Here is a 13673-nt window from a genome sequence, read left to right as displayed (position 1 = left end):
AGACATCTCGTTCCTAACACAGAATGATTGACTAATTATGGAACACGATGACCTGTAAATATAAGGGAATGTGGTCCCCTGTGTTTGCCTAGAAATTCTGTGCTTATACTTAGTCAGATTTTTAAAGAATTGTAACCTTTTAAAATTGAGAACTTGGTCTTTTCTGTCTCTGAATGACTAGGATTCGTCTGTCTAAAACTCTGTCTTCATATTTAGAAAATAAGAATTCATACATGTAACAGTGAATATCTTAAAATTTTAATCTTTTCTACGTAGGAAACTAAAGGTATTCTGTGTTTTAGTTTAATGAGCTATGAAATTTTCTAGCTGCTCTGTTTGGGGCATGTTTTGTTGGGTTTTAGTGTTTTTTGTTGGCCAAATAAGTAATGATAATTAGGTGGTAGTTGCTTTGCACTCTGCAATTGTATTTTTTCTAGATGAGCTGGTGACACAGTACGTTTCAGAACTACAAAACACAGAGGAAATGATTCGTTGTGGCTTTTCACGAGCTCTTGGGGCCCTTCCAAGATTTCTGCTGAAGGGCTGTCTCCGCCAGGTGAGAAAATACAGTCACTGTAATGAGAAGAGAGCACACGGCAGTTTGAATGAAACCTGTGGTGTTAATCAAATAAATCATGATGATCATAATTAAAGGTCTTTGAGAGAGGAGTTTGGATTGTAATGTCCAGTAACTCCAGAAAGTCATCATGAGTTTAGCTTGCTGTAGATTCTGATAATTAAAGTTTAGTCCTGCTTTAGTAGTGTTAATGGAGAAGCCATTTGTCCAAAGGGAAAAGTGAGGCATGCTGACTAGTCTGGGTGAGAAACCACACACTGTTGCCTGCTCAGCTCTCGTAAGTGATCGAGCGCAATTTAATACAATATCTTGATTTAACATTTATCATCAATTGGATTTAAATATCTTAAATTTTATATGTTTTCAGGTTTTGGAAGGTTTGAAAAAAGTTACCTTAATTTCCCCTGCAGACGTGAGCTTTGCAGAATCCAGAAGAGATGCCCTAATAGCAATTGCAAAGTATGTTTATCCTCTTAATTTTTGTCTAGGTTTGATTCTTTCTCTAGAAGCTCTCTCCTGTTCCTTCTGCTTTCTGTGGTGAGCTTGTAGCAGGATTCTTGACATCAGTTGCACTGTGATGTACACATTTTTAGTGTGGGACTGCATGTCTCTCCATCAATGCAGCTTTGATTCAGAGGATTTCCACCCATCTGAGGATGGACTGCAGCTCTGGCGGTGTGGTGGTTTCTGTGATCAATTGAATAGCTAGAGTCTATTTTAAAGTTCACCTTTCTCATGGGCTGCAACTTAGTAAGCTTTAGTGAGGACGAAGAAGAGATTTTTTTTTCCAATTTATTAATAAGATTGAATTTGTTTAAAGAAGTTGTACTTCTCTGAAGAAGTATTTTCTGTGCTGGCATGGCACAGTGTAGTTAGTGTTAATGTATTACAGTATATAAACTCTTAAAATGCTACATGTCTTCAATGTAAAGAGGTTTGTTGGTATCAAATTCAATGCACATCATATTAGTCCTTTGCTCTTCTTGGTTACTTCACTTCAAGGAGAGTTGAGAACTGAGAGGTGCTTTACGCATGTTTCTTTTGGTAGTATTAGAGACATAAACTGATCTGCTTATCTGTTGAGTTGTTTTACCCTTGCCAGTGTTCTTTAAACCCAAACACCAATTAGAAATCCTCATGTCACATGTAAGAGAGTAGGCTCAGAAATATTCTTCATACTGTTTGTAGCAGATGTTACAGGTGTTCAGGATATTGTACGTCCAGGGAATTCTAGTAACAGCAGAATATGTAACTGTAATGTTTCTTCTTGCTAGTGTTGCATTTTTTCCCTCCTTTTTTCTCTTTTTAAAGGGTTTGCCAGACAGTTGGTGTAAAGGGAGAAGGATCCCAGGAAGAATATGTCTGCAAAGATAACGTTAATCAGATTTATGCTACACTACTTAATGGTGTGACTGACTACACCACGGACAGCCGAGGAGATGTCGGAGGATGGTAAGATGCCTTACCAACAGAGACTTAAACTTAGCTATCATGTTTGATGTCTAATTAAAAACTGATGTCTTTTCAAAACCTAATAGAAACAGATAGCTCCAAAGTTTTGAGGATTTGAGTATGTTAGAAACACTGGGGGAAGAGGAGTAGAAAGTCAGAAGGAAGGCTGACAAGAATTTGTTGGTTTTAAACTGAAGTTCAGCCTTATCCTGGTTTTGTAGATGACCTTATTTTCTTTTAGTGAATATCAGGTATGTATTTAGTTGGAAAAAGTACAGAGATTTAAAACATTACTTGTGTTTCTTTGAAATAACATATTTACTCCAACTTGGTGAACTCTCCTATTGTGCCTTCGTGTTGTGGGGATTTTTTGCCAGGAGAGGGAGCAGTTGCATAACGTATTAGTGACAAAGTTTCAAAACGAGTGACTGAGATGGATAAAAACTTTATAAATTGTGCTGTGGTATTACTGCCTGTCTTGTAATTTTAGGGTTTCAATGATTTCGGCTATGAGGTTGCAAGAATAATTAAATCATAAGTCTGCAGGAATACATCTGCAGACTTGGGTGAAGTCTATAGAATAGGTAGAAAATTAAGTCTGTAGTAGTCATGTTTTTGTGACGTTCTTCAGTCTTCACGGTGCCCATAATCTGTAAAGAAGTTGGAGTGTATAATACTGCATTCATCTGAGTGTTCTGTATGCCTGCAGCAACACTGATTTGAAAAGGCAATTTCTAAATTGATGAACCTGAGCACTCTAAAGGCTTATGTCCTTCTTCGGGTTTCTGTTTAATTTCTGAAGAATCTGTAACTGGGGACGTAACATCACTTGCTGGTTGGAAGTTCCCGCACTCTTTGCATGTGGTAGACAGAGCGGCAATGAAAATTTCATGTTACTTGTGCTTCATCCTGGAGAATTCCATAAGGTACTGACAGGGTGAGAAAACCGTGTGAAATGTGGATTTTAGAGACCAAATGAGGAACTAAGGAAGCATACAGACTGTCTCATCAGGGTGCTTTTCTGCGTGTATTTAAGAGCACAAATATGCCCAGCCTGAAATAGTACTTGTTAATAAAAAGGATTATATCATCAAAATTCAAGAAAAAATACCTGCAGGTTTAAAATATATGACCATTTTGCTGCTGTGTAGAAGGCTCAGAGCAGTAACACTTAATCCTTGTACAGAAAAGCCATACACTGCATAAATGAATGTGATTAATTAATTTCAGTTGTCTGAAATTCTCTCTTGATTTTGAGTCAGATTGTGTTTCTAAATGGATTTTGAGTCAAATGCTGATTTTGACAAAGACTTCTTAACTTTATGGTCGTAATCCATAATTTTAATTTGAGAAGGTGCAGATGTATGCTGCTTTTGGATGCAGTGCTATACATAAAGCATCAGCCCTGTTTCACAGTGTGGCTGAGAGTGTTTGTGTGGTACGGTAGTGACGTGGTAACAGATATTTAACCTGCCCACAGCTGTATGAAGCGTCTCGGGGTACAGAGGTGCATGTACAGGATTGTGAATTAACAACCTGTTGGTTGCTCCCATCTAGTGTGTGGCCATGCTTGTGTTACATTCCAGGCAGGAAGGGGGGAGTGCCTGAACAGTACCACTAAGAAATCATTTTGTTGGTTGAAAAGGTTTCCTTATTTCCCAGTTGACTGAAGAAGCTCTTAATGGTGCTGAGGCACACAAAGGGCTTTGATGTTTAGTTTCAATTGTATCCTCGCAGAGTGTTTGCATGAAATAACTGTTTTAGGCATTTTTTCAGTCACTATCCTCTTCTTCGAAGGGTGTTTTCAACAGTAGTGTGTGAACATGAAAGGTAATTCCCTTTCCGGGTTGATGGAGTGGCACCCACTGTAGTGTGACTGGCAGCGGAGCCTGCCCAGGTGAGGAGGGATGGAGGACTGCTGCCACGGAGGCTCCAAACCCCGTGTGTTGTGGCTGTAGCGAAGCTGGCAGAGCTCCCTGGTGATGGTTGTGAGCTGTGACGGTGATTGCTGACTTGGGAAGGCTACAGTGAGCCAGGCACGCGCTGTACCTTGCTGTGAGGCTGTGTACTCGCCCTCGCTCGCCGTCCTTCTTTCTGTGGCCAAAACAGTCTGTCACTTGCTCCCTCCTCCTGCGGCAAGCAGAGCAGCCCAGTTCTGGAGCACTGGCCGTATTCAGCTTCAGCAGCCCTACAAATCTGCTGTAATCGGCGTGATGCCAAGTGTGCATTGTGTGAGTCAGGAACGTTTTGTTTAGGCTCAAATTTCTGGTTAGGTCTGGTTTAGAATTGTGTCCTACTCACTCTTGACTTTAGTGTCATTATTCTGTTTGGTAGCACCAAGCTTGCTTTAAAAAAGAAGTTAATTACAGTGGCATTCTCCTCTTTAGGACTGTGTATTAGACAGCCTGACCCTAGGGGCCTGAGCAAAGGGTCCTGTGAAGGACCTTTGTGGTCACCATGTGGACTGGGAGCAATGATAACACACCCTGTAACCAACAGTTCTCATGTGTGGAAGAAAAGCTGAGATTGTGCTTTTTTTTGTGCAAGATGCCAGCAGTCATAGAATCATGGAATGGTTTGGGTTGGAAGGGACCTTAAAGACCATCCAGTTCCAACCCCCCTGCCATGGCAGGGACACCTTCCACTAGACCAGGTTGCTCCAAGCCTCATCCAGCCTGGCCTTGGACACTTCCAGGGATGGGGCATCCACAGCTTCTCTGGGCAACCTGTTCCAGTGCCTCCCCACCCTCTCTGTGAAGAATTGCTTCCTGATATCTAATCTAAACCTCCCTGATTTCAATTTAAACCCATTCCCCCTTGTCCTGTCACTACAGGCCCTTGTAAAAAGTCCTCTCCCAGCCCCCTTGTAGGCCCCTTCAGATACTGGAAAGCTGCAATGAGGTCTCCTCGGAGCCTCCTCTTCTCCAGGCTGAACAAGCCCAGTTCTCGCAGCCTTTCATCATAGGAGAGGTGCTCCAGCCCTCTGAGCATCTCCGTGGCCTCCTCTGGACTCGCTCCAAGTGGTCAATATCCTTCTGATGCTGAGGGCTCCACAGCTGGATGCAGCACTCCAGGTGGGGTCTCACCAGAGCAGAGGACAGGGGCAGTAGAGGGGCAGTCGTGGGGTAATGTGTACTGCTGTCAGACTTTAGGGCTTGTGCTCCACCGAGTCGTGTTCAGTCATCACGATCTGGCCAGTTCCAGCGTGAGTTGCAATAGCTGTTTACAACTACTCTGTCGTTGAACAGAAAGTGAGGTGTGAGTTCTACAGCGCCAAGTAGAAGAAAGACACTTTGTGCCCTGTTAGTACTGGGTGCATTTTAATTGAGTAGCCTCGGGCAGGGTACTTCACCACGGAATTTACAAACGCGTTGGAAAAGTACACAGGGCAAACAGTCCAGACTACTCTTGCCAGTCTGAGTTAATACTTGTGTGTGTTTCTCTTGTTCTGTCTAATGACACCCCACTCCTCAGCCTTCAGTCCTGGTTGTTAAAATGGTCACGGGGCAGGGAAGTAATACCACGGGACAAGAAGTCAGAGGGAAGTAGGCACGCTCGACATCTCAAGCTTAGAAGAGGAAACAAGGATGCAAACGAGTAAAGGATCGGGAGCAGGTCATTCCAGCTTGCGCTAGGGAAGGAGCTTGGCTTTCCCTCTCCTTCCCTGGCCCTCAGAGCAGCAGGAGGGAGGTGAGCTCTCTGAGCTCTTGCTCAGAGAGTAGTGACACGGGAGAGAAGTGAAGCTGAAAGAGAACGTCAGAGCAGCCACATAGGGTGGGGAGTCCGGCGACGGGAAGAGACACTGAGCTTTTTGCTTTCAAAATTAGGCGAGATACTGAAGTAGATAAGAACCCGGTGAAGTATAATTAGGTATTCGAGTTAACTTCCACATCTGACAGCTTAAGTTCCCCATACCTGCTGTTTATCTTCTGTCTGTGTCTTAATTTAAAACCAAAACTCTACAAAGTGGGGAATTTTCAAAGAAAACCTGAGGAAATTAAATTGCCAACACCTATTAAAATCCAAATGTGCTTTGAGCACCAGATTATCTTTCCGCTGCTTTGGCAGTGCCAGCCAAAATCAAGAAACGTGTAGATTAAAGGGGGAAGGGGAATCCTTTCTCATAGCAAACTGTGGGCTGCTAAATACTTTTGTGGCCTCTCAAATACCAGTGTTTTCTCATTCTGTTTCTTCTAAACCATTGACTAAGATGGAAAGATATGGGGAGAATTGCCATTTCTCTGGAGAGACCTTGTCTTTGGTGTGTAATTTTTGTCTTTCTTTAATGGGATCGTGGGAAAGTTTAACTAACTTGACTTTCCATATGCAGACTTCACACTTCTGATGGACTGTTTGCTGGGACTTGTCCAATCTGTCTACAGGTGTTAGACATGAATCCTTGATAGTCAGATACTGCTTGAAAAACTAGGGAAACATACTCTGATGAAAGATTGCCAAGCTTGTATTGAACTACTTAGAAAAAATGATGTAGTTTACTCTTTTTACCTTTATAACAAATGTCCCACCCAGTTTTAGATTGCACAGGCAACTCTTTTCAGCTTGTTCTGGAAATTTGAAACAGGAGTATTTCTTTTCACAGTAGGCAGGTGTATCTTTTCAAATATTTGGTTTTTCTTTTTTCTTTCTTTTTTTTTTTTTTTAATTATTACTAAGAAAGAATGACATGACCGTGAGTGACTAATGTGGTGAGTGTGTTGGTCCTGCTCTTCTGCAGGATCATGCCACCAATTGAGGATCTGCCCGGGTCTTAAGAAAGAAATTACTTGTAACAACTCATGTATTGACAAGGCATGTGGCTTTAAACAAGCGTGTGGATTTTTGTTTTTAAATCGAAATTACACTAATTCTTTTTTTTTTAATATTGATGTTATATTTAGACATTTTGAAGGCAGAAAAAGCTTTACCATATAGATAAGATGCACTCCAAACAGAACACAGTGTTACTTTAGCTAATCCTTTTCATAAAACCAATTATTATTTAACACAGAGATTTAAGCTGTTCTGAATCAAAATTCTGTTTTAATGTTGGAAATATTAAGCTTGAAAATTTACAAGAATATATCACTTTCAACAGTGCTTAAATACCTTAATTTCAAAATGTGGGTTGGCCTGTTTAGAAGATTATTTGAAGCTGACAAAGCACTTAGGTGTAAATACATCTACTTACACACTAAATATTACTACACTAGATGTTACTAATCATCATCAAGTTGTACCCTCAGTGCAGTGTGGGCTTCACTTTGCAGAATGGGGCGTGGGGGTAGCGCTGTACACGCTGCTTTTCCCAAAACACATAAATACGACAGCTGCTCTCAGTGGTCAATGCTTTCACTAGTTTGAGTTTTTACCAGTGTCTAACTAACTGCTGGGCTGTTTAAGTAAATCCTGATGTAACGACTCCAGTGTATCTCTGTTTCAACAGGGTGCGTGAAGCTGCTATGACCAGTTTAATGGAAGTGACGCTTCTGCTGGTTCAGAACGAAGCGGAGTTAATCAATGCCAACGTGTATGAGCCTTTTACTCTTTTTGTGTCTTCTCTCTTACAGCTACGTTCTAGTCCACACAGGAAAGCACTGCTTATATATTGCATACTGACTCCTTTGTGGAGTGGCACAACACTGTGGAGAGGAGTGCAGCTAGCTTGCACCCGTGCAGATGCCGAGAATCTTGTATCTGCTTTTCAGAGTCTGACCTTATTAGAATGACAGAATGGTTTGGGTTGGAAGGGACCTTAAAGATCATCTAGTTCCAACCCCCCTGCCATGGGTAGGGACACCTTCCACTAGACCAGGTTGCTCCAAGCCTCATCCAGCCTGGCCTTGGACACTCCCAGGGATGGGGCATCCACAGCTTCTCTGGGCAACCTGTCCCAGTGCCTCCCCACCCTCTCCGTGAAGAATTGAGAGAAGCGGGGTGGGTGTCCCACCTCTGGGTGCAGCTTGTGCAGCTGAGGGGTTCGGTCTGTGCTTACCACCTCTGTGGAGCCTGCCATATTGTTCAGTTATATACAAAACCAAACTTGCCTGCTTATCCAGAGCATTGCATCATTCATTTGGAATGTGATAAAATGTGGAGATGAGTTTGTATTAGTTTCTGTTGTCTTTGCAGAATTATTAGTAAGGAGATGCAGAAAATACAATTTACACCGAGCTTCTGATTTTTAATATCACGATACAGTACTCCTAGTAGTTAGCAGTTTTCAAGCGTAGCTTGAGCTGCAGCAAAACTTGCCTAATCATGCTGTTGCTTTATGGACAAAGGATGCCCAAGCATTAGCTGAATATATACATGATTTCTTTTTTAATTTAAAACCGCTTGAACTCTGAAGGACAATACTGAATTCTGTAGGAATACACTACTCATCCAGGGATTCCTCCTGTTGGTCCGCTGCAGACAGAGATTATTCACGTGAAACTACAAAATCAGTCCTGCCAGCTGGATCGCATTTTCTAAATATTCTGGGTCTTGCTGTAACTGAAGGGATTCTAGCTGGTTTTACTATCACTAGTTGTCCTTTCTGAAGTTGTAAAGGGCCGTGTGGAACACAGTGTTTTGTAGCAGAGAGTTTGTTTATGAGTGTAGACAAACCAGGGTATTATTACAAACTGCCCAGAGTTGAAGAAGTGATTGATTTAGGATATATGAGATTTGGGATAGACCTTGCCCTCTGCTACGTGTGCAGTTTTCTGCTTGAAAATGTGCTTTTCTCAGAGTTCCCGCTCTGTTTCCATATGAAATGTCGTAGTTCATCCAAGCCATAAAGGACCTTTGTATCTTTTTGGATGAAACGTGGCAGGTGAATATCAAATACGGTGTAACATTAATGTCATGGTGGTTTTTGATTGATGCATGGCAGACAGAGCTTTAAAGATGTTGTCACCTTGTTGATGTCGGAAGTTACTTTATGTTCATTACTAAGAGTTAAACCAGAGTATTTTGATAGCAGGATATTTTTGGTATCTCTGAAACAATTTAAATTTAAATACGTGTTTTACTAATTAAACTGTGTGATTGTTTTCTTCTTTGTAGCTGCAAACAGATTATGTGCTGGCTGGCTCAACAGTCGGCTGAAAAAATAGATAAATTTCGAGCTCATGCAGGATCTGTGTTCCTTACACTTTTGCATTTTGACCATCCTCCAGTTCCACACATACCCCATCGAGAAGAGCTAGAGAGGATATTTCCAAGGTAATATATTGAAAAATGTATCCTAAGCCAATGGAAGTGAGAGATAATGCACACAGTCATACCTAACACGAGCAACCTGGTGGAATTGTTGTGCAGAAATGTCTAACCTGTGTATGGAGGGGCTGTTTGTAAGAATTTCACTGAAGTGTCCAATGAATTCACAGAAACATATAAAATATTCAAAAGAAGAACTTGTAGAAGGAGTTCCTGTTAAAACCCATAGCTTCCTAAAGAGATAGGTCTTACATGGCCATACTGTGTAAGTCTTTCTCTGGATCAACCCCAATGATTTCAGAACCCATCAGCCAATTTTGTGGTGGGTGGTAGAGATCGTGTTGGTGGTAGATGGGAGACCATTGGTAGAACAGAACTGCTGGGAGCTGTGCTTTGGTAATCCTGCTGAGTGTGAAATATCTGGTTTATAATCTTATTTTATCTTCGCAATCTGAGAGCTGGAATTTATTGGCAGTCCCCCTTCCTGATTTTTTTTTTTCCTTCAACTGGAAAACTTCGACTGGTCATAATGATAATTTTTAATGATTTGTATTATTTAAACCAAGCTCTAGTTCCTGTAGTTTTCCAAGATGGAATTCCTAGTTAAGGCAACAGTGAGAGCAACTCCTGAATGGTGCTTATACCTGATGGGGGTGAAGAACATCCAACTTCGTGTCCTAGTTCTGTTTGTTAGCAGAATCTCAACCTCCTGTAATGCCAAGTGCTCTGTCTGCCAGGTTCCTGACTGAGCTGTGGTGTGATGTGTGTGTCAGCCTTTCCTGGGATACGTCTGTCTTTGTGTCAGTTGTTGACCAGCTGTTGGTGGGAGAGAACTGGGAATAAAATGCAAGGACGAGAACTTGTTTTCTTGATGTAGAGAAAAGTGCATGTGAAGAGGAAACTGTGGTTGAAATCCCTTATCTGAAGTAGAACAAGGCTGTGAAGCTGGCTGCACTTACTGGCAGTGGCTGAAGTTTTGGTCAGTACTTTCTCTATATGCTTAAAGAGCAATGATTCATGTGATTTTTAGGTAATTCAGAGGCTTTCTTTGCTAATGAATGGATTGAGGATGATGCTTGAGGATGGGAGCTATCACAGGGATGTGTGGAGAAGAAAGACACTGCACACATACCGATTATTTTTTTCCTTCCCCCAGGTCAGAGAAAGAGACTCTAAACTGGAATGCCGCGTCAGCAGCTTTCCCTCGAATCACCCGGCTTTTGGGTTTGCCGACATACCAGTACTACGTGCTTTTGGGTCTCTCTGTGTCCGTGGGTGGATTAACAGAGACAACGGTAAGGAGGCAGAGCGCCTTTCCCCCGTGGTGGGAGTGCACTTACTGATGCAGTTGCTGACTGAAGTGTCTGGTCTGTTACAGTGGATGTGGCGGATGGTTGTAAGAATTTAAGATGTAACATTTTTAAAAGAAATCAAGTCATACTTATAAACCTGATGGGCTTTGTATTTTTCATCTTTAAAAGCATTGTTTTGTTGACTTAGTAAGCATGCAGGAAACAAGGAGCAAGGACGTTTTGCTTCTCAATTCCTGGCCTGATGGAAGCTGAGACTTCCAGCCTGTTGGCTCTATCAGCTCTGACATTTGTTTGCTCACCTTTCCAGTGTTTATTTGCTCACCTTTCCGAGCTGTTAACAGAGGAAGAGCCGTTCAGCTTGCTAAATGTTGTGGCTACATGCAAGGTGATTGGTCTTTTAAATGAGGCGAATCCCTGTTTTCACCTGCAGCCTGGTGCAAAGTGTTAAGTATTAGTTGTCAGTCAGCATTAGCAGTACGTTCAGATTTTATTTTAAATTGATATGTGTTCTAAAAAAGTACCAGGAAGATACCAAAAGTTACATTACAAAGAAATATTCCTCAAGCATTTATCTGAATCCTCTGAGCTTTGCGATTCTGTGTGTGAACAGTGTCTCTATCCTGCTTTTGATAGTCTGTTACGCTGCCAAAATCCTCATGGCTTGATTGGTGCCTTAGTGTGTCCTTCTGCCCTTACATCACAGTTTTCTTCCTAGGTTCAGGATTCTTGGTTTCAAGATAACTGGCTTCTAACTGTTTCGTTATTTCACGTAGCATGTGAGCGGTTGGGGTCAGGACACGGTTCAGTGAGATTCAGGGTGACACTGCAGAGAGATAGCAGAGCAGTACCAGATACGCTGGGCCGTCAGTTAAATCTTTCAATTGCCCTGGTCCTGTAACAGGTGGAGGAGGTCATGAGTCAGCACCCCAGCAGTCTCTAAGAGTGTTTCTAATTAAGACTGCCATGCCTGATTAAGCAGGCGGGTAGAATAGCCGTGGATGTTGGGCAGCGCAGTTTTTGTGGAGAGAGAGCAGCTCCGGCTGGGTTGGCAGCAGGAAGGTCACCATCCCATGCCTGTCTCCTGTGGCTTCCGCTTCCCTGTCTGCTGAGCTGTTCAGAATGTGCCCAAGCGATGGCTTCTGCCTGCTGCCAGGGGCTCCGCACTTGGGATCCAGGAGGTGTCCGTATGCCCTTGGGTTTCGTGTAGCTGAGAATCTGGTGTTTGTGCAGTCTCATGTATTTAAACCAACTTTGAGAATATTAATGTTTCTAAAATGGCAACTAATTATATAGCAGCGGCTATTTTAAAAATTTGAAAACATATGCGTATTGGTTTGTGACAATAATTATCGGATAGACAATGTAACTCTTAACAGATTTTTTTAATAGCAAACATGCTCATGAAACTCAGCTTTCAGTCAAACCCAGTTAATTATAGGAGACTCCACCAAACCCAAAGTTATTCCTATACATATAGAAAGGGAGGAAAGCTGGGGAGAGAGAGACACTCTGACTGCCAGCCGAGGTCAGAGGAAAATTCTTAGTCAACGTTTTAGTGTCTTCTTTGTTTTTATGTAAAGTTTTGGTTGTGTGTGGTTTTCGAAAGCACAGACAGTTCAGTTACTTCTGGTTCCATGTTACCGTCTGCCGGTGTTCTTCAGGTACCATTGCAAAATACAACTTTGAAATACTAACTTTCTGTGACCCTGCGTTTTTCTTCAGTGTTAAAGGCTTGTTCCTGTTAAAATATTCTCAAGGGCTTTGGCTTTAGGAAGAAGATGACCTAATTCTCTTCTGAGCCTGATAGAAGTGCAAGGGAGGCTCCAAGTACATGGTGAATCTGTGATACTTACACTTGGGATTACACAGTGTGGGTTAAATTATATTTATTGTTTGAAATGGGATATATAAATCAGAATTGATGTGCCTTTAATGCCTTGTGTTTCAAGCTAGTCTGTCAAAGCCTGTAGTGTTCTTGCTGAATATCCAGGGACTGATTTAAAACATGAATAGAAAATTCTAAGAACCATTCCTATTAAATCCATATGAAAGAAGCAGATTTTAAAAATCTTGGATAAAGGAAAAGGATTATTGAAATATGTGCTCTTGCAGTAACCTGTGTGTGTTCTTGGCATCTCTTCTGTCTTCCCCCGCTCACGTAAAAAATACATACGCATGTGCACGTGTGGACATGGAAATTAGAAAGTTAGAAGATTGTCATATACTGCAAGAGAGTCTGACTTGAAATGTTGATTTGTCTTTACGTCATCTTGGAGAGAATGAGTAGGAGAAAGGCTCTATTGTAATTCAGTGGTCGGTGGCTATTTCTCCATAGTTAAAATTGCTGTGCAGTATATTTAGCAAGAGTAGTCCTTTGTTTTGCTTTTTAAAGAGGTTTTCTGAAATGAGCTGTGTGGGGTATCTCAGAAACATTCTGGTGGCAGCGTGGTTGCTGAAAGAATCGCAGCTCAAGCACTTGAAGTAATCTGGAAAAACAGAAGATGTCATTCCCTTTGGGATTTGGCATTCTGCAACATCGCCGTGGTTCAAAGGGCACTTTCTCTGTGTAAAAGAATCTTCTAATTATAGACCTGGCCCACAGTGGTGCATATTTCTTGTGGCTGCATAAAAAATCCTCTCAGTGTATGGAGATCAGAACTAGACAATGGTATCCTTTCTCTCGTTCACGAAGCCTGTCGTTTCAGGGGTCAGGAAATAATATAATTTCATGATTGTTCATCACGAAGCCTGTCGTTTCAGGGGTCGGGAAATAATTTTAATATAATTTCATGATTGTTCAACTACACCACACTGAAAATTTAGTTAGAGGACAGAATGTCCTGTGCTTCCCCTCCCCCCATAAAGAGTCAAAATTACATTAAAAAACATTATGGAAATTTTAAGTAAAGCCTCCAAGAAAAGAAGCAACCAATTTTGAAAATATGAGGTTTTGTCCCGGAGCAGTATATCAGAGTTCTGGCATGAGATGCCAAAGTCATGTAACAGTTGGAGCAGCCAGCTCCAAAACTCTCTGCTGAATGCACCGGTATGTTAAAGCACCTGACCGTGGCATATGGATGTCAACATTATCTGTGTGCCAAGTAGAATCATAGAGTCACAGAACAGTT

General features: G+C 41.8%; 1 protein-coding gene across 1 annotated transcript in view; it reads left to right on the top strand.

Annotated features, from left to right (window-relative positions):
* LOC104506155 (tubulin-specific chaperone D) overlaps positions 1-10575 on the top strand; it is a gene marked incomplete at its 5' end in the record, with an annotated part of 83270 nt that extends 72695 nt beyond the window's left edge. The window contains 6 exons of the mRNA XM_010147007.1: positions 438-556; positions 945-1036; positions 1889-2029; positions 7473-7556; positions 9080-9238; positions 10389-10575. Coding sequence (XP_010145309.1) covers positions 438-556; positions 945-1036; positions 1889-2029; positions 7473-7556; positions 9080-9238; positions 10389-10575 — 782 coding nt within the window. The remainder of the gene's footprint in view (positions 1-437; positions 557-944; positions 1037-1888; positions 2030-7472; positions 7557-9079; positions 9239-10388) is intronic.
* Between the last annotated feature and the right edge of the window lie 3098 nt (positions 10576-13673).

Source organism: Eurypyga helias, unplaced genomic scaffold, assembly GCF_000690775.1.
Source record: "Eurypyga helias isolate BGI_N326 unplaced genomic scaffold, ASM69077v1 scaffold45132, whole genome shotgun sequence".
Lineage (NCBI taxonomy): Eukaryota > Metazoa > Chordata > Aves > Eurypygiformes > Eurypygidae > Eurypyga > Eurypyga helias.
This window is presented reverse-complemented; position numbering and strand designations above follow the sequence as displayed.